The sequence below is a fragment of the Mycena indigotica genome (assembly GCF_014461135.1).
Source record: "Mycena indigotica strain 171206Taipei chromosome Unknown Mind.scaff0001, whole genome shotgun sequence".
Lineage (NCBI taxonomy): Eukaryota > Fungi > Basidiomycota > Agaricomycetes > Agaricales > Mycenaceae > Mycena > Mycena indigotica.
The window spans coordinates 1,958,274-1,976,455 of record NW_023503000.1 but is presented as its reverse complement, the minus strand read 5'-3'; the positions used below and the strand labels follow the sequence as shown (position 1 = coordinate 1,976,455).

General features: G+C 50.1%; 11 protein-coding genes across 11 annotated transcripts; 6 read left to right on the top strand and 5 right to left on the bottom strand.

The window, feature by feature from the left end:
• Window positions 1-19: 19 nt before the first annotated feature.
• On the bottom strand, window positions 20-501 carry MIND_00049100 (Mitochondrial pyruvate carrier; the record flags this gene model as incomplete). The annotated part of the gene is made up of 4 exons (XM_037357458.1): window positions 20-62; window positions 113-239; window positions 292-402; window positions 450-501. 4 exons carry the CDS (start codon window positions 499-501, stop codon window positions 20-22), a joined length of 333 nt encoding a protein of 110 aa, XP_037225368.1.
• Window positions 502-620: 119 nt separating this feature from the next.
• Window positions 621-1,134, bottom strand: MIND_00049000 (Mitochondrial pyruvate carrier; the record flags this gene model as incomplete). Its single annotated transcript, XM_037357457.1, has 3 exons — window positions 621-886; window positions 934-1,044; window positions 1,092-1,134. 3 exons carry the CDS (start codon window positions 1,132-1,134, stop codon window positions 621-623), a joined length of 420 nt encoding a protein of 139 aa, XP_037225367.1.
• A 320-nt stretch (window positions 1,135-1,454) lies between these two features.
• On the top strand, window positions 1,455-2,791 carry MIND_00048900 (Carbohydrate-binding module family 12 protein; the record flags this gene model as incomplete). Its single annotated transcript, XM_037357456.1, has 7 exons — window positions 1,455-1,470; window positions 1,519-1,675; window positions 1,732-2,245; window positions 2,295-2,304; window positions 2,355-2,422; window positions 2,471-2,647; window positions 2,705-2,791. The coding sequence occupies 7 exons, from the start codon at window positions 1,455-1,457 to the stop codon at window positions 2,789-2,791; spliced, it is 1,029 nt and encodes a 342-aa protein (XP_037225366.1).
• A 119-nt stretch (window positions 2,792-2,910) lies between these two features.
• Window positions 2,911-5,716, top strand: MIND_00048800 (uncharacterized protein; the record flags this gene model as incomplete). The annotated part of the gene is made up of 22 exons (XM_037357455.1): window positions 2,911-2,955; window positions 3,006-3,079; window positions 3,126-3,162; window positions 3,249-3,463; window positions 3,514-3,556; window positions 3,607-3,686; window positions 3,738-3,845; window positions 3,890-3,903; window positions 3,957-4,107; window positions 4,155-4,353; window positions 4,405-4,415; window positions 4,460-4,502; window positions 4,551-4,560; window positions 4,608-4,654; window positions 4,708-4,747; window positions 4,795-4,884; window positions 4,936-4,993; window positions 5,045-5,128; window positions 5,179-5,259; window positions 5,306-5,355; window positions 5,405-5,513; window positions 5,560-5,716. The coding sequence occupies exons 1-22, from the start codon at window positions 2,923-2,925 to the stop codon at window positions 5,714-5,716; spliced, it is 1,734 nt and encodes a 577-aa protein (XP_037225365.1). The 5' UTR covers window positions 2,911-2,922.
• A 235-nt stretch (window positions 5,717-5,951) lies between these two features.
• On the bottom strand, window positions 5,952-7,364 carry MIND_00048700 (uncharacterized protein; the record flags this gene model as incomplete). The annotated part of the gene is made up of 6 exons (XM_037357454.1): window positions 5,952-6,584; window positions 6,637-6,891; window positions 6,940-7,054; window positions 7,111-7,156; window positions 7,214-7,262; window positions 7,314-7,364. The coding sequence occupies 6 exons, from the start codon at window positions 7,362-7,364 to the stop codon at window positions 5,952-5,954; spliced, it is 1,149 nt and encodes a 382-aa protein (XP_037225364.1).
• A 75-nt stretch (window positions 7,365-7,439) lies between these two features.
• On the top strand, window positions 7,440-10,636 carry MIND_00048600 (ACT domain-containing protein; the record flags this gene model as incomplete). The annotated part of the gene is made up of 15 exons (XM_037357453.1): window positions 7,440-7,446; window positions 7,491-7,693; window positions 7,740-7,852; window positions 7,903-8,171; window positions 8,216-8,415; window positions 8,463-8,622; window positions 8,671-8,819; window positions 8,867-8,944; window positions 8,991-9,072; window positions 9,120-9,240; window positions 9,292-9,556; window positions 9,607-9,774; window positions 9,820-10,037; window positions 10,090-10,281; window positions 10,330-10,636. 15 exons carry the CDS (start codon window positions 7,440-7,442, stop codon window positions 10,634-10,636), a joined length of 2,532 nt encoding a protein of 843 aa, XP_037225363.1.
• Window positions 10,637-10,655: 19 nt separating this feature from the next.
• MIND_00048500 (ACT domain-containing protein) lies at window positions 10,656-11,794 on the top strand (the record flags this gene model as incomplete). The annotated part of the gene is made up of 4 exons (XM_037357452.1): window positions 10,656-10,933; window positions 10,986-11,181; window positions 11,232-11,643; window positions 11,691-11,794. The coding sequence occupies 4 exons, from the start codon at window positions 10,656-10,658 to the stop codon at window positions 11,792-11,794; spliced, it is 990 nt and encodes a 329-aa protein (XP_037225362.1).
• A 135-nt stretch (window positions 11,795-11,929) lies between these two features.
• Window positions 11,930-14,272, bottom strand: MIND_00048400 (Protein kinase domain-containing protein; the record flags this gene model as incomplete). Its single annotated transcript, XM_037357451.1, has 9 exons — window positions 11,930-12,037; window positions 12,086-12,365; window positions 12,419-12,987; window positions 13,038-13,203; window positions 13,251-13,329; window positions 13,385-13,473; window positions 13,519-13,663; window positions 13,709-13,892; window positions 13,940-14,272. 9 exons carry the CDS (start codon window positions 14,270-14,272, stop codon window positions 11,930-11,932), a joined length of 1,953 nt encoding a protein of 650 aa, XP_037225361.1.
• Window positions 14,273-14,298: 26 nt separating this feature from the next.
• On the top strand, window positions 14,299-14,864 carry MIND_00048300 (uncharacterized protein; the record flags this gene model as incomplete). Its single annotated transcript, XM_037357450.1, has 2 exons — window positions 14,299-14,589; window positions 14,637-14,864. The coding sequence occupies exons 1-2, from the start codon at window positions 14,305-14,307 to the stop codon at window positions 14,862-14,864; spliced, it is 513 nt and encodes a 170-aa protein (XP_037225360.1). The 5' UTR covers window positions 14,299-14,304.
• A 35-nt stretch (window positions 14,865-14,899) lies between these two features.
• On the bottom strand, window positions 14,900-16,669 carry MIND_00048200 (uncharacterized protein; the record flags this gene model as incomplete). The annotated part of the gene is made up of 8 exons (XM_037357449.1): window positions 14,900-15,059; window positions 15,109-15,462; window positions 15,513-15,787; window positions 15,839-16,055; window positions 16,106-16,168; window positions 16,215-16,344; window positions 16,397-16,430; window positions 16,478-16,669. The coding sequence occupies 8 exons, from the start codon at window positions 16,667-16,669 to the stop codon at window positions 14,900-14,902; spliced, it is 1,425 nt and encodes a 474-aa protein (XP_037225359.1).
• A 27-nt stretch (window positions 16,670-16,696) lies between these two features.
• On the top strand, window positions 16,697-18,113 carry MIND_00048100 (Dye-decolorizing peroxidase; the record flags this gene model as incomplete). Its single annotated transcript, XM_037357448.1, has 5 exons — window positions 16,697-17,093; window positions 17,139-17,227; window positions 17,281-17,813; window positions 17,860-17,924; window positions 17,977-18,113. 5 exons carry the CDS (start codon window positions 16,697-16,699, stop codon window positions 18,111-18,113), a joined length of 1,221 nt encoding a protein of 406 aa, XP_037225358.1.
• Window positions 18,114-18,182: the final 69 nt, after the last annotated feature.

The window sequence follows — 18,182 nt, the reverse complement described above, 5'->3', positions numbered from 1 at the left end:
TCTACCATAGCTTATTGTATCACGACGGAGTTTGGACGAGTTTTGGTGTGTTGTAGCGGTAACTGTTGTTTGCAGTGAGAAGCGAGTGACGAAGACAATCAAGGCCACAGACTTAGCTATACGTCCGAGTTGTGTGAGTCCCGAGAGACCAACAAAGAAGTTGACGGCCGCCAAACTGTAGTTTACCGGAATAATAACGAAAGAGTAACGGACCCAGATGAAGCCAGTGGCCGTCAGGGCTGGTTTGAGTTGAGTTGAGTGTGGAAGAAACGAAGGTGGTTGGTCACTCACCAACGTTTTGCGACACGCTCAGTTTGTCTGCAGGTCGAGCAAGATCTTTGAGACCTGCCCCAACCAAACACCATTTCATCAAAGGCGCCCAGAAAAAGACAGTTTTCGGTCCTGAGAACGGTTGAGAAATCGAGAGTCGAGTTATATAACGGTCGCACCCGCAGGGTGGTTGAGAAACGCTGCAAATCGAGAACTCGCGGCGCCAGACATGGTGGAGCGAAAGAAAGCGCGTGCTAATGATCAGCTCGGATCATTCCCCGAAAAGTTTGTCGGACGAATGCGAATGGATGGGGTGCACTCTATAATTCTAAAACTCTAGGGAAACAAATCTATCGAAAGCAACAGAAAGCAAGACGACAACTTGAAAGCAAAGCGCGTATCACGCAGTAGTAGACGCGGAGCTGTATCGGTAGCTGGTATGAGGGTCGCATGATCAATTGTACTGATTCGACGCTAGCATTCACGCACTTGGCTATTCTTCCCAGCTGGGTGAGGCCTGACAGACCGACAAAACCGTTTACGAGGGCCATACTGTAGTTGACTGGGGTTATGATCAAAGACCATCTAATCCAAATCATGCCAGTTGCAGCAAGAGCTTTTGAGTGTTCAAGTCACCAGTTTCTCAAGAAGAGACGCACGCACCAATATTCTGAGAGACACTAAGCGTATCGGCTGGACGAGTCATGTCTTTAATGCCAGCAGCCACCAAACACCACTTCATCATTGGTGCCCAGAAGAAGACAGTTTTGGGGCCTGTGTGATATAATAGGTTATGAATGCTGCGTTAGAGCTATATCTACCCGCGGGATGGTTCAGGAGGGTCGCAAAGCGAGATGCAGACATAATGGGTCAGAACAGAGGTACTGATGTCAAAGAGTCTGACTCATGCGGCCATCCTCGCCCCTCCAGACTCCAGAGTAACTTTACTCTGGGCCTTTCCATGTTGAACGCAACAGCCAACCCAGCTTGATGACGGGCTTTTGAATATCTTGGCGCCATCTTCTTCTTCCATTGCATCGATGTCTCGGCAGGAACATTTTGCCTCCTGGGGTTCCTTCACAATCGATTTCATATGTCCCCCTCCTAAAGCCACATGACGCAATGTCCGTTGACAGTATATAAGGTCTGGAATGCTGCGTTTCTGTCTCTACTAGACCATCAGCATGTACTGGGAACCAGGTCAGCAGTTTCATTGTCTTCGCGTCCTTGTTCATAAGCTTTTGGTAGGAACTTATTACGCTCCGGGATCTATCGTTGAATACGAAGGTGACTACGACTCTTTGCTCAACTTGATCCCATCTTATCATCTCAGGCCATCGCTACAAGATTATTCAGCCCCACACCTCACAGGCAAGCAGCAGACACCTTCCGAGCTTTCTTTGACGTTTGCTAGGGTGATTGGACTCCTCCGATTACTCCCGCATTATGGGGTCGTCTCAGTGACCAAGATCACGCTGGGGAAGGCCACCACCAGCAGCAGCAGCAGCAGCAGCAGCAACAGCAACAGCAACAACCCCAGCAGCAACCGTATACTCCCCCTCGTCCCGATGGCCAATCCGTCGACATCCATCACGAAGAACGCAAGAAGCATTGGTACGACATGGACGACAAACGCAAACACGAGTTGGAGATCGGTGGTGGTCTGCTAGCCGGTGCTGCTTTGCTCGGTGGAGGCTACGCTGCTTGGAAGGGTCACGAAAAACACGAGGATGAAAAGAAGGCTCAGACGTGGGCCCTTCAGAACTGGATCCACGACGCGGAAGCCCGTACCGCCGAATATCGCAACAATGGCCCACGTTCAGCTGCAACCTGGATTCTCAACAAGGCAAGTGCTGCGCTAGAAGCTGACCAACCATCTGCTTATCCGCAACAGGGAAAAGATATTCCTCGCGAGGCTATCGTTGTTGGAAAAGAGAAGAGCTGGACTTTGTACATTTCCAGGGCTTTCTTCGAGGTCAGATCGTGATTCATCTTGCCTCGTGTACCAATTAACGACCTTTTAGGGCGGCATTCGTTCGTCTTTCACTCATGGCCACTTGCAGCGCTTCTTACACTGATTCTAGAAGTCGGAAAGGCATCGGAGGCGTTCAAGAAGGGCGCGGTCATCGGCTTTAAGAACGAAGAAATCCATGTTAGCAATTCCCTCAACTTAGTTGTGTTGCTCAAACTTTTTCGCCAGCTCGACACGTATGAAATCCTCATTGGCGACATGAACGGACTGCGTTGGGTGCAAGCAGAGGGTCGTCTCAATGTCGCGAATCTTGGCTACCGCCCGGTCGAAGGTGGTCGCGAAAACGACGGCACTCCTCTCTACGTCGCTCAAGCACCCCACAAGGGTGTTGTTCACCCTGGCAAGGTCAGCACTTTTGTTTCAAGCTTTGTTTCTTTTTTTTTTTGCTGAGTTCATATCCAGGCAAGCGAGAAATTGGACGGAGCGTATATTCCTTACGACGGCGGAGAAGAATGCGTCAAGAGCTACAAAGTGTTGTGCTACGCATAAAAATGTATTTTATCCTTTTGAACCAATCATTGCGTAAAATGTTTGTGACTGCGGTGTTAGCGAGCTTGGAAAGCGCTAAATCGCATCAACTAAGAGATAAGCCCTTCGAATGTTAGTTCTCAGCCACCACCATGACCCACACTCTCGACTTGCTCAACGCGCATGTAGACCTTTTCTCTGACCCAATTCTATAGCAAAGCCAACCTCAAAACAGGTCGCCGACTCCTTCGTTGGACGATGGTTTAGACTCGAGGGCTCGGGCCATCCAAAAGAGAGAATTGGCTCACGGTATTCCTCTTCTGCGTAGCCCCATCTTCTCCTCACCATAACTTAGGTTTACTACTGAGATTCGGGCTGGGATCACGACATGGGTGCGTCCAAATGTCAATAGGTTGTGGCTTCAGTGACACTTTTTTCAGGGTTTGCATGTTTGCGACGCGTTTGGGCGACATCTCAGTCATTCTTAGCCGCTATGGCCTATATAATATCGGTTAACGCGTCAATACTCTCTGGCTCTGGGGGAACTTGCGTTTGTCCTGCAGATGACCCAACGTCCTGTCAATCCGCAAATGCTGAATACGACGCCTGCGTAAATGAGGTATTCAACGACCTCATTACCTCAACAAGCAGCATCAGTGCTCTATCATCATGGCTCATGGGTCTGCTCGCGAAGTAAGTGTGCTCTGCGCAACTGTTGAACTCAGTTTGACCTGTTGCACAAGTCTTCCTGTTGGGATGGCTCCCGGTCTCGGTCTGAATGCATATGTGGGATCGCTCATGTTTTACCTCCATCTCTCACCTCAAACTCCCCACAGTTCACGTACTCAATTGTTGGGTTTCATGGCTCGGGAATGATCACCTATCAAGAGGCGCTTGGTGCCGTCTTCCTTGAAGGGTTTGCATCCATGTCAACAATCGTAACAAAGTAACGCTTACTCTGCTCTAGATGGATTTTTCTGATTCTTTCACTTCTCGGACTCCGCCAATGGCTGGTTCGCATCATGCCTCAGTCTCTGGTGCTTGCTGTTGGCGCTGGGATCGGCCTTTTCATCGCGTAAGTCCGCTCATTTCACTTCACTCCCGTTAACACCTCCTTAGCTTCATCGGACTGTGTACGTTGCCCTGTTTCTTTTCCCTGAACGCAACGCGCTGACCTCAGAGTAAGCCTCGGGCGGTCTCAATGTGATAGGTGGCGACCCAGTCAACTACGTTGGATTGGGTGGTTGTCTGCCGGAGCATATGTCCAACTTGAATGGCTTCTGTACCGGCGGTGTTCTCCGCAGTCCCACAATGTGGCTTGGGATCTTCCTTGGAGGGTGCGTTTAATTTTTTTTCTTGAGAAAAAGTTCTGATGGCGAACTAGGATCTTAACCGTACTTTTAATGCTCTATCGAGTCCGGGGTGCTATCCTCATTGGCATCTTTCTAACATCCATCGTTTCGTGGCCCCGCTCGACCCCAGTCACATACTTCCCTCACACGCCTGCCGGAGACGCTTTATTCGACTATTTCAAGCAAGTGGTCACTTTCCATCGCATCTCAAAGGTCGGGAACGTTATTTCAGTGAGCATCCTTGATCGCCTTCAAGTTCAATTCTCTGATTGACGCACACAGTATAACTACCGGTTAGACTCCCGCTCCGCAGCCTATCTAGCTCAATTTCTTGCAGTAATCCCAGGGTATGGTATGCCCTCGTCACGCTAATCTACGTCGTGCGTGGTTTTGTTGAATTCTGATGGATCAGACTAATGCAGCTAAAGGATATTTTGGGTTTGTTGCCTGTGTCGTTGTTCTTGAACCGGCTGACTGTTTCCTAGATACGACTGGCACCTTATACTCTATGGCCAAGTTCGCCAATTTGCGGGTGAGTTGCAATGTCTTGGCTGGCTTGATCGGTGAACTTGACCCCACGAACAGGATCCCGTCACATTAGATTTCGAGAACTCTACCATAGCATGTGAGTGGGTGAATGCCGTGAGACTGCTTGATAGAGCGCCCATCTAGATTGTGTGGATGCGTTCTCGATAAGCATGGGTGCGCTCGTGGGTACTAGTCCCGTCACGGCGTTCATCGAGAGTGCCACGGGAATATCCGGTATGTTCTCAGAAGACGTTACGATGTCATTGACCTTCTGAATGAAAAAAGAGGGGGGCAAAACGGGGATCACTGCGATGGTCACTGGGTTCTGTTTCTTCATTTCTGTGTACGTCGAGTCGTCCCGCCTTTCCTCTGTATGTTGATCAGAATATGCCAGTTTCTTCGCCCCCATTTTTGCCTCGATTCCCGGATGGGCAACGGGCGGAGCGCTCATTATCGTTGGCTCCCTGATGATCCGCAAGTACGTGGCTTCCCCATTTGTGGGAAGTGGTATCTTACCGTGGGTGACAGTGTTCGAGACATCAACTGGGACTATGTCGGCGATGCAGTCCCTGCATTCATCACTCTCTTGGTCATCCCGCTATCATACAAGTTCGTGGCTGCTCGGTTCTTGACGGCTGACCCGAGCTTTGTTTAGCATCGCTTATGGCCTTATCGCTGGTATTTTGACCTATCTTTGCTTGAATGGTGAGTTGGGTTTTTTTTTCTCGTTTCTGGTGACTGACGTGCCCTGAAGGTACAACGCGTATAATCACGCTCGTGAGCCGCGGGCGCATAGTCCCTCCCAGCATTGAATACTCGGAAGAGTGGTCTGTGCCGCCTGGAGGTTTTGTCCCCACATGGCTGTACGTACAAGCAACTGGTTAGCATCCAACACTAACGTCGTTGCAGGCGGAAAGTCACGGGGACTCACAAAAAAGAGCCAGAAGATACTGGCGTGCAGCTCGAAATACGCGGGAATGACCCCTCTTCCAACGAGCCGGACGTTCACTCTGAAAAGACAGAGGAGGGAAGTATGGTCGAGTCGCCCAAACCGTCCCCTCGGTGACATAATAACCTCCCTGAACATTGCTTGCTAGACATTGCTATCCTCTTGTTATCGATCACTTAGTGCTTTCTTGGCCATTGTACTACTTATCTATGTTGTAGCATGTACCCCGTCGTCTTTTCTTGGTTTATATACCCAATGATGTTGACAAGAAATTAGTCAATAAAAACGTACTACAGACAAGGTACACATAGGAACTAGTACAACAAATAGGTTAGCAAACATTACTTTAGGGTTAGTATCTGCTGGGGTAGTCGGTGCTTCGAGACCGCTTGCTCTTCTTGCTCCGATGGTGGTGGTGGTGGTGATGGTGTTTGCGGTGCCCCGAACCGACAACGATAGCCTGAGGTTGCTGCGCAGCAACATGGTGGTATTGCGTTGGCATTGCGTATTGAACTTGAGGTTGAACGGTGTAGCCAGGAATGGACATGGAAGTGCTACGTTGGCGCGCACCGCCCACTTGGATGACCGTTGGAACAGAATAAGACTGGCTCATGGGCACTGAACCGCTATAGATCTGAGTAGTTGGCATCGAGCCGTACTGTTGACCAACAACCGATGGAGCACTGTATGGCGAAGGTTGGCCATATATCGGTAGCTGCTGGGCAGTATTGGGGTATGGTGTTCCCATGGCATAGTGCGAGCCATTCGAGGTTGGTATGGCCATAGGAGCTGTCGGGCCGGGTGATGGATACATCATTGGTGAGCGCGAATGAGAACGTTGTCTGGAATGAGAGCGCAGACGCCCAACCCCAGACGAAACCGCTAACAAATCTGACGCGTATGGGTCGTCGTACGAGCCTACAGAGCCTCGTCTGGTGCGAGAGCGTGACCTGTGGTATTCTCCCTCTTCCACATCGCGATACTTCTTCAAAGCAACATCAGTAAAACTATCTTGAACGAGAAAATGTTGCCCTCACCCGTTGAAACAGGATTGATGCTGTTGCCGCTGCCGCATCAGAGGCGGCTGTTTGAGCATAATTGTCTGTCCAGCGATTTGTGAACTGGAGTAGACGAGAAGCCTCTCCAACAGCCAAGCCAACGAGGCCTTCTCTTTGACGCTCCATGTCACCACTGAGTGGCTCATAGATCGAGCTATTGCTAATCCAGGTTCGATAGGCCTCATATGCCGCGGCGTGTCCAATATCCTCCGGAGACAAGGTATTGAGGTCACTCTGGTGGAGCGTCATTCAAGTTGACAGCAGTGGAGACGATCAACCCACCAAACCGCCATAGGCGCGTTTGTGCCAATGCTTGGCCTCGTGGGCCCCAACTCCAATATCAAGCGGGGCGCCAGTGTACTGTCGGACGTTACCCCATGCATGTTCATAGACCGAGCTAGACAAAGTATGACGATTGAGTTTGGAGCCGCGACAAAGAGAAAGACAAAGTACGGGTTGGGATTGATGGCGTGAGCGTTATAGAAGTCAGAGCCGCCCCCTAGAGGTAGATTCTGCGGTTAGTTATATGCTTCCGACGCGTCGATTAAGCGCGTACATTGCGGCTGTGGTTGAAAGGTGGGAGCAAGAGGCTGAGTGAACTGAAGCTAGAGCGGATCTTAGGTTAGAAACAGGCCTAAGCACGGCCCAGAACGCACATTCTGAGTACCCCAGCCCGGGGCATGTTGGCGGTAATGGCTATAGGACATGGTGGCTCAGAGGAAAGAGCTTGAATTGGACAATCGATGATGTCACATTGATTATGTAATTCTTGAGACGCGTTCATGGCCGGTTGTGATTCTCTCTGCTCTTTGACTTGTGCTTACCTGCTATAGAGTACTCCGTTTTCGCTAGTGCAGGCTTTGACCCAAACGAATACGCGAATGCAGTACTCGCAGGCGAGTCGTATCCTGTTTCCGACCCCAAAACACCAGCAGTCAAAACGTCTTTCGAACCTTCTCCCAAAGAAGACATATCGGTGGCCATTTCGAAGCTTAGCGCTGGCGTGGAGGATGTTTCTAAGCAGATAAAAAGCGTGGTGCGTGCTCTCCCTACTTCGGCACCCTTCGACAAACACAATCCAGGTCAACACGCATCACCAAGTTTTGCTGCAACAAGCCGCCAATGCGAACGCCTTGGCTGGCTCCCTCACCTCTGTGAGATCCGGTCTGTCAGACCTTGACTCTTCCATTGAGAAGTCAGACATTCCCGTGTCTTGGCTTATATTGTTGCTCACTCAAGGGATAGACTCCGGCTGAAAGTTCGCGTGCCATATCAGTCTCTGCAAACGAATGTTTCGCGTCTGGAAAAGTTACAACAAGCGTCAGATATGCTGCGCCGGATTTCGCGTTTTGTGGTCCTGGCTCGGAGATTACAGGCCCAAATGGCCGAGATGGAATTGCCTGTTCAGCCGAATTCGACCTTTAAAGAGACGCCAATAAATGTCATTGGTCAGGATATTGAGGACGAAAAGGAACGAGCTATAGCCAAAGCAGCGCTGAGTATAGCTGAACTGAGTAAGTTGCATTATCTTTCGTTGACCGTTGAGCTGAAATCATAGTGGCCTTACTGGACGGGCAACAAAATCCCGCTCCTGAAGAAGGCATGAATCAGTCGGAAAATGAGCCAGCAGACTCTGCAGCTTCGGCCTCGTTACGCTCAGTGAACGCAGTCGCTGCCCACATCACTTTTATTACCGACGCGCGTGCAAAAGTGACTACCGAAATGGAAAGCATGGTTCTAACAGGGCTGAAAGATCTTGTACGCATCCATTCCTATTTTCCAAGGGCGTTACCTCAATCAGCTAGAATCAATCTTTGCTTGCCTCTTCACTCCAAACGGCATTCAACCTTCGCGTGCTCCCAGAGCTTGTTCAGAATCTTATCCTTGACCTTTCCAAAGCGGTTGAAGAGCGCATTCAGAGTGCCTTTGACTTGTCCAAGATATCACGCGACGCTTCTAGTAAAGGTGGCCCCGACTCAACTATCATTTGGTGTGTTCTCAGTGTTTGAATAGACTCAGCACCAAATGCACCCCAATCGCCCACGTCGTACAAGTCTAGGGTCAGGACAGAGCCCACAACCTATACCGCTCCGCAATGGGCCGCCGCTTTGTGGACAAGACTGGAGAGTATGATTGACGATATGGCAGACTGCTGCGTCAAAGTGAGGCACCGTCATATAATTGGGATTCAGTGGACTGAAATTTATAGGTATATACTCTTGAAAAAGTCTTGAAGCTAAAGCGCGATACCGTTTCGCAAGCGGTCTTCCTTGATGAGGCAATGAAAGTACGTCTCTTCTTGAAATGCCAACAATTATTCAGACCTTTCTCAGCTTCTCGAAAACAAGCCTAGTGCAACATTTTGGACTGCTTTGGGGAAATCACTAGAGAAGACGGCCAGAGATGCCGCGCGAGGTCCATATTTTCTCTTTGCAACTCATGGTCTCTCAAATGTGCGTCAGGTTCGACATTCTTGCAGCAAACTCTGAGCACTGGGTACCCCCGTCTACTCCGCCTGTTCCACCGTTTCTTTTCCAAAATTGCTGTTCACACAGACACAATTTACACCCAAACTCGTCAGAGGTTAGCCACATTTTCTTGGTTTTTTATTAGTTATTTTAACCTTCACTATAGTCCAGAAACCATTCTTGTTCTCCGGACTTTGTCAAATTTCGAGTCGCTGTACATTTCCCGGTCCTCAAATAAGCTCAACGAAGCAGTTGCCCAAGCACTTTCTGGCGGAACCCGCAATCCTCCAGGCATGAGCGAGGGGGTCAATGTCTCAAGAGCTGTAGCTAATGAACTTGACTCTGCACGATTTGACCCACTGCTGATTCGAGCAGTCGCTAAAAACGTTGGGGCAAGCTTGGACATGCTGCTTTCCCGTATAGATGCTTTGGTAAGCGTCCCTGTGTTGACTACGAATCAAGGAAATTCATTCCTTCCCAGAGAAGTCGAGATCGCACTGCAACGTCTCTTGCTGGGCCCTCAGCAACGCAACAACACACAACCAACGCTTCATTGGCCTCTTGTCTATACCACTGTTGGTCTCGCCTAGCCAAACTTGGCGACGAACACTCGGAGAATGTTGTTGCAATCATAACTCCCTCTATCCAGGTAATTTAGCTCCCTTTCCCGTTATTTCCTTCCAAACTCTCCCAGAAAATCAACGCTGCTTATGATGACATTGTCAAACCGGTTTCCCAAGCGATTCAACGGGAACTGGGAGCAATCATCGCCCGAATTCACCGTCTTAATCTTGCAAAAGCGACAGGCACGGGTGGAGCAAGTTTGTACATGAAAGACCTCGTTGAGAAGTTGGGGTTCATCAAAACCGAGATTCTGAGCAAATATAACCTCGCGGATGCTGGTCGAGAATGGTACCCTTTGCTTTGCTTTATGTCACTGGGCGCTAATAGTTTCTTTTTCCAGGACGAACTCCATTATCAAGTTTGTCATCACGACGTTTGTGCTGCATGTTTCCATCGCAAAACCTCTGGGTGAAAGCGGGAAACTGCAGCTTACCAGTGACATGACAGAGCTAGAGTTTGCTCTGAACACTTTCGTTGGTGAAGGATCGATAGAAAGCGTCGGAGACGAATATCGGATGCTTCGAGCGCTCCGGTAAGTGGGCATATTATATGGCTCGCATTTTTACTCACGGTTCAACAGACAATTACTGTTCCTTGACAATGCTCAACTGGCTTCGTCGAAACTTACAGCCGGTCTGTCTCCGTTGATTGTACTGCACCACATTCTTGTCCGTTCACCGGTAACACTTCCGCATTCTCTCCATGGCTGGCAGGAGCCAGAATATGTGCGCTGGCTGGAGGACCGGCCAGAGCAGGAGGCCCTGACGCTCATAGAGAGTGGATTGACTCACTGGGAAAAGATTCAGGAAAGCGAGAGCGAAAGGGACAGTGGGAAGGAATATGTAGCACTTGCACGAACGGTATTAGCCGAATCGAAACATTTGTGACTCGTCTTGAACTTGAACCATGATGTTGGCTTTGCGCGCTCGCGGGCTTGCCCGGCCAACGTTCACGCGTCTTATTTCGTCGTCTACGCGTCGATGTAATGAGGAAGAGGCGCCAAAGGCCCCACAACCGCCAAAACCAATCGACGATTCAACTTCAGCGTTGGCCTACAAGCAATCCCAGCGCCATAACCCCCCGCCATTGCCAGTCATGGATTTACCCCGTCCAAGGTCGGCAGAAGAGGCCGTGACCAACATCCTCTACAATACGCCTCCTCCCAGTTTGCAGCCGTTTAAAAAGTGCGTCCGAGTGTTCAAGGCGAGATAAGTAAGCTGCTAACTGCTGCGTCAGACACGTCCTCAACTGCCTTGTTCAAAACGAACCTGGAGTTCTCTCGCGTGTTTCTGGCATTCTTGCGGGGCGGGGGTTCAACATTGACTCGCTGGTCGTCTGCAAGACTGAAATTCGTGACCTCAGTCGGATGTGCATTGTCCTCAGCGGGCAAGACGGCGTTGTTGAACAGGCACGCCGACAATTAGAAGACCTTGCGAGTCTATGCTGCTACTTTTTACTTTTTGCATTTGCTTATCCTTCCAGGTCCCTGTTTGGGTCGTCCTCGATTACACCAACACCCGCACAATTTCGCGAGAACTTTTGCTCGCCAAAGTCTCTATTCTGGGTCCAGAATACCTCGAAGACCAGCTTCAGGGTGGCCCCTCCCACGAGCCGCGTCGCACTAAACTCGAACAGGAAGCCGCTCTTGTCCACAACATTGAGCGAAGTGCCCATCTGGAAGATGCTACTCCCCAGCCATTGACTCCCTCCGAGGCACTCCGTATCAAGCACCAACATCTTCACTCCATAAGCGTCCTGGCGTCCCAGTTTGGGGCCAAGATCGTCGATGTCAGCGAGAACAGCGTTATCGTCGAGTTGACCGCCAAGACTGCGCGAGTGGAGGCCTTCCTTAACCTTATCAAACCATTCGGTATCCTGGAATCGGCACGGACAGGTGCGTTAATGTTCAGCCTCCTTTTCACTTGGCTGACCTTCATCAAGGACTGATGGCCATGCCGCGAACCCCAATCGCAGTGTCGCCAGACGATGCTGAGGTGGTCACAGAGACGGTTACTGTCGATGCGCATTTGCTTCCGCCCGGTTAACGGGCTTCCCAAGTATCTTATCTCCAAGTGGGCAAAAAAGTACAACAGAGATCCAATTGTAATGCACCAACAAAAAAAAGTGATCCTCAAAACCCAATAAACAGCAATGCGACAATTTATATAGACCCACGAAACTTACGTCCGAGAATCAGTGGTATCGAGTGCCAGAGCGTTAATTTTCTCTATCCAAGCCGAGGCAGAGAACGGGTATACCACAGCATATATAAAGGACTTTGAAGGCAGCTGTGGGAAGGTTAGCGTGCTCAGGTTGACCACTGGAAGAGTACCTACAGTTGTCAAAGCGAATTCACGGTCCCCTCTTGGTTGTGCACCAGTTAAAACCGTACGATTGTCTTTGGCCTTGTCTTTGCCTCGAACTGCAGACTGAATGACCAATTCGGATTTTATTGACAGGTCTTGTTTGAGGCAAAATAGTCGACGACGGGTCAGGACAAGATGGCGTCGCTTCGATTTCACAGGAGGACCCGCAATAGGGAGAATGCGCTGGCGTGAAAGGACAGGCGAGTCAAACAGGATTTCTTCGTCTTCCGGCAGCTTGAGGATGGCCGCACTGGAAACGCTGTCAGCTGAACGTAGAATAGGAAAAAAAAAAGTGGGACGAACAAATTAAGCTCTGATTCAGTATTTCGCAGAGGCGTAGGAGCTCTATCCCTCCCGCGTTCGTGCTCTAATTGCGTCGAATGGATGGGACCGTCGGGTGAATTGCGTCCAGAACGTAACTGAAGACGGTCTATTGATTTTTCCAGTCTCCCCAAGCTCTCGTGTGAGGAGCTTGAGGAGTCATCTGGCGTAGCGTCATTTGGAGAAGGCTCCGTGACCTGCACTGATGGGAACGCGGCCAGTTTGACCTCGTCCTTTGGTCCTATATCTGAGCCATAAGGGTTTCGGCCATTGAAGCGATGGGGCCCTTCTGCGTCGGAAGACCATTCGATACCATCGCTATCATTCCCTACTAGTTCATCCCAGGCAGCACCAACATCCTCCCAATTTCGATCTTGGCCTTGAGCTAATGGGTGTGCCTTCTTAACGAGACCGGCTTCAACGGTCGGAGCAACGCTGGTCCACAGGGAAGCCCAGTCAATCGTAGTGAAAAAAGTATGCTTCCGAAGTGCGCTGGGATCATTGTCGCTTCCACGAGCGCCAGCACCCAGACGTTGCGTAGGATCATGGACCTGGACAGTAAACAAGTTATAATCGTTACCATCTGGGTTTGACGACCTACCAATAGTTTTTGTACGAGGTCCTTCGCCTGTTCATCAAAGCCACTGGGAAACTCGTACTCCACTCTTTTCACTTTTTGCCATGTCAAATAGTCGGAACGGTCATTGAAAGCGAAACGACCCGCGATCATCTGGTATATAACGCAGCCAAAAGCCCAGTAGTCTGAGCTAAATTGGGGCTAAGGCAGGGGCACTATCATTAGAATGAAAACTACCTTTTAGTGGTCTCCTTCGATTCCAAAAGCTCTGGAGCTTGGTACTGAGCGGTACCCACGAATGTAGTCGCTCGCTCCTCTGAGCATAGAAAAAAAATTCAATAAGGAGAACAACCGGTCAAATGGGCCCTTACCACCCTCCTCCAAGACTTTCCCAGTTCCAAAATCAGCTATCTTTATCCGGAAAGCGTCATCAAGGAGGATATTCTCGGGCTTGAGGTCTCTGGCCGGATCTTGAGTAGGGTAGAGATATGATCGGGAGACTCACCTGTGGAGAACACCCTTGGAATGCATGAACTCGAGGGCATCGGTTATCTGCGCGGAGTAGTATCGCACGCAGTTAGTCGAGAGAGAGCCGAGCCGTGATATTAATGATTGCATTTCCCCATTGGCGGCAAAATCGATGACAAAGTCTGGGGACCTCAGGGAATGATCGAGCGCCTATTGCTAAGACGCACAGAGACTCCATTCATCCTGGAAAGCATGATAGAGAGAGACAAAGCCGGGATGTCCGTTCAGTCGAATCAGCGCTCTTCGCTCTGCAGCTGCAGTTTCAACTTTGTGTGCACGTATAAGATGGCTTTTCGTGATGACCTTGACGGCGTATTGCTTTCCATCGATCTTGGATTTTGCCAGTTTCACCTGTTGAGTAGATTGAGGATAATTTGTGAGGAGATTGGGGGACTAACCGTCGAATATGAACCCTCACCGAGGGTGATACCGAATTGGAAATCATGTAGCGAGGGTTTTCCTGGTGGTCGGGACGGCTGTGATGCGCCGTCTGAGTATCCAAGTTCACGGGATAGATATGAAGGTGGTGGTTTGGAAGTGGCGCGAACAGTTGGCGAGCCAGGGCTACGAGAGCGTGGAGCTGAGAAAGTTCGAACTGGCCGTGGCCGAGGAGGGATAAGTTGTTCAGGCTCAGACTCGTCTGTGCTGCTTGAAATAACAGAAGAAGAACGACTGAGGTCTGCTATCGACGGCTTCTCGGTGACTAGAGATGGTGGCGGAGGTTTGAGCATTGCATTGACGCGGTCACGGTGACATCACAACTATGTCTGCTCCAGCAACCATTCGCCGTTTGCAAACTAGCGCAAAACTTTTGAATCACGTCCTTTTAGCATCGAAACAGGATCCAAAGGACCAGCTACAGTATTTCGACTCCCTGGCTATCGCTGCCCAACGCGCTGCCGATTCACTTCTTTGTTCGAGCATTCTTGCTGGACATGGAAGTGAGAGTGACGAGTTCTCCGATGTGGCGGTTTGGCTGGGCCCAGGGTCGTTTGGTAAAGGACACGAGCAGTCCGTGTTAAACTCCCTCGGCTTACAGAGTGATTCGGTTCGTGTTTAATGGACTTGACTGAACCACGTCTGAATTAGAATCAGATCTCCCCAGTTGCCCTGGCCACACCAAGCAATATACCAACGACCGTCAGAGTTCAGAATTCCACCCCAGAGCTTGATGCTTTCACCCACAAGCTTTCTGAGTTGAAAGAGCTCCACTGTTTCTCAACGCCTTCATCTGGCAGCGACGTGATATTCTCTCTCATTGGCAAGGCCGCAAATGGCGGCTGGGGAGGGCTGGTGGGTATTGGCGTTTGGTCTGATGAATAAATTTACAATGAATACAAATAAAAATACACCTCTCGCTATCTTCTCCGCATTTCAGGCTGGATGCCAACCATCCGTTCTACGACGGCTTGCGCCTCGTCCCAATCTAAAGGTGGCTCCTCTTCCTCGATTTTGGCAGAATCCGCATTCCCTAGACCCCAGCCGCCAGCAGCTGTGTTGGGTTCTAAATCGGGACTTCTGCAGTCGAAGATTAGATTAGCTCTCGCAAAATCAGACAAATACTTACTTGAGAGCCTCCAAAAATACCCTCTCTCGCTCTCTGTCTGCAAGGCCTTGCCCAACTCTCGGAGTTTCATCCCCAAACACGTCATCTTCTCCATCCTCAGGAATTTTGAGTCCACTAAGCTGTTTCTTGGCTACTCGTCCTCGCCGATCACGTGGTAATCCTCCAGAAAGGAAGCTTGGGGCGCGTGAGGGACTGATGGGAGTTGAAGTGGCTTTGGCGTCGAATTGTGGTCGGGGGGATCGCACCAACCGGAGCAAATCAGTAATTGCAGCTTCGACAGAGGTAGGCTGTGGCGGTGCCGATGTGAGTGAAACCGGTGGTGGTCTTCGGCATTGGGAGGAGAGTATGAGAAGTCTGCGATGATCTGAGTAACCAAAGATTGATTGCAACTGACATATAGTTACAATTGTTGGAGTCCCGGTTGCAAGACAGATATGGGGGCTGTCTCTTTCTCTTGTCGATTCAAGATGGAAGCCCGGAGTTGAGGAGTGTAAGGAATGATGACTTTGTCCCGGAAAGACCGCAAAGCAATCGTACGGACGTCGATGGAAGATGGTTGCACGCCGTTGAGAATAGAGGACAGATTGCCTTTGCTGGTTTGCCGTGGCGAAGACGGACGGTGAGGCTTACTACGATGTAGTGTCGAAAGAAGGGGATCAGTTCGCAATGGGAGGAGAACCTGACCAATACCAATCAATTACAGACGAAGGGAGGAAATGAATATTCGCACCCCCTCGACGTAGGTCAGCACTTGAAGAAAGAACTCCCAAATTTCCACAATATGCGCGATCAAGGATTCATCGTCCGTGTCGAGTTTGGAGCTTAGGTTCACCATTCCCGATGCTATAAGTTCTGCCGCGTCGTGTTCCAGTGTGGCGATAGCTTTGGAGGGCGAAGAAGACACCACAGATGATATGTGTCGCTTAACCAAGGTATTCAATTCTTCTCTAGACACACTAATCAAGCAAGAGCATTGAGGGACAAGGAAACAACGGACATTGGCACTTTCAGATGCTCGCCGTTGAACAACGGGAGAACATGGATGTTGACAGAAATCCATCTGAATACTTGTTTGGAAAAGAACACAGGAAAGCAGAAACACGCACGGGTCATTGGAAGTCGATGCGAGACTGACTTGACCCATCGTTCCCGGGGCAGGGAGATTCAGAGAAGAGACTGAAGGGGCTTGGGACAAATTTGGCGCTAAGCCTGCAAGTCGATGCATCTCTCTTGACACTAGCTGGTATTAAGCACTTGAAAACACTCGCGATTTTATAGGGATGCGGACCAAGTTTTGAGTCGTATGTCCGGCCATATGATGCCTATAAGAAAATGAATGGTTAGCTACGAGTTGCAAGGGGCTGAGTACCTTGGAAGGAGAAGTATGAACCTTGCTAGTGGAAGTAGTGGCCATACTTGGAGTGGCGGAAGTGAGTTTGTCGGTAATAAAGGCTCGACGCCAATGGTCGGGAGTTGCGGCCCGTTCTGGATCTACGACTCGAGGCCTCACTGACTCGCTGGAGGTACGAAGAGAAGGGACGAAGGAAGAGCCATGCTGCATTTGGTTTGGGATCACTGTTTGGTGAAGATGTTGATGAATTGCTTGACCAGACACTCGATCGCCCTTTCTCGCGTCGTTGTCCCAGAATCAAGACTTCTCAAGCGGAACTTGTCATCTGACCGCCAAACCTTCAAGGTTATAGCCCTCGAGTCTAGCGCTGACGACACATGTGCTGCCATTGTCGACAACCACCGCAACATCTGGTCGAATGTGATAGCAAGACAGAATTCTCTCCACGAAATAAACAACGGCATCCATCCTCTTCATGCACTCCATGCTCACCAGCGTAACATGGCGCGTCATATTATTCTTTGGTCCGCTACCCGCTCACTTCAAGTCAAGCCAATGGTGGTGCGCAAAGCACTGGACGATGCTAACCTGACCATGAACGACATCAACGGCGTTGCCTTCACAAGAGGACCTGGTTCGTGTACTCGTACCATACGATGTGTTGCTAATCTTTGGGCAGGCATCACTGGTTGTTTGACTGTGGCTGCCAATGCTGCAAAAACACTGGCTGCTGCGACCGCAAAACCTTTGGTTGGAGTTCACCATATGGTTCGTACTCCCCAACTCAGAGCACTATACAAGCTTTTGTAACAGACACCCAGCAAGCTCATGCTCTTACAGCTCAGCTCACTTCGTCCTCGCCTCCAGAATTTCCATTCCTTTGCCTTTTGGTTTCTGGTGGTCACACAATGATTGTCCTGGCCACCACGGTCTGGGACTGGAAAATCTTGGCCACCAGTGCCGACCGTGCCATAGGTTCTGCAATCGATCGTGTGGTAACCCTTCTGCAAATTCCGTGGACAGAGTTGGGGCCCGGTCCTGGCTTGGAAAGATTTTGCGCTGAACCGGTACCGGATGAGGAGGTTCTCGAAACCCCGCCGCCGATAATTATGCCGGGTCAACTCGCCTTTTCCTTTACGGGAATCCACTCATGGGTTGAGCGAACTATACACAAGGCGGGGGGACTCCAAAACACTCCTAAAAGGGCTGTTGCACGCGCCTTCCAAGAATCAGCATTCCAACAACTGACAAGTAAACTGATTCTGGCTTTCAAGTGGTGTCAAAATCACGACTGCCACGTACAAAACGTCATTGTCAGTGGTGGGGTCGCGAGCAATCTACTTTTGAGGAAACGGTGAGTTGGGCAGCTGTATGTTTCACTGCATTCATTTCTGTGCTAGTCTGAAAGACCAACTTGCCCCTTGGTCAGTAGCACTAGACTTTCCTGACCCTTCTCTCTGCACAGGTCAGGCCTTGCTTCATAGCTTGGTTTTCTTTTTTTGGCTCATGTTGTTTAGATAATGCTGTGATGATTGGGTGGGCGGCCATGCATCGATTCATGGCGGGCGACCATGATGAATATTCTATTGGAACTTTACCCGTCTGGAGTCTGGAAGATCTGCGGAATCCTCCTCCTCCTCCAGCCGTACGATAGACTAGACTAAAATAATGTGTTGAACTGATTCAATCAGACGCCTGCAAGTCACGTTTGCGCGACTCATGT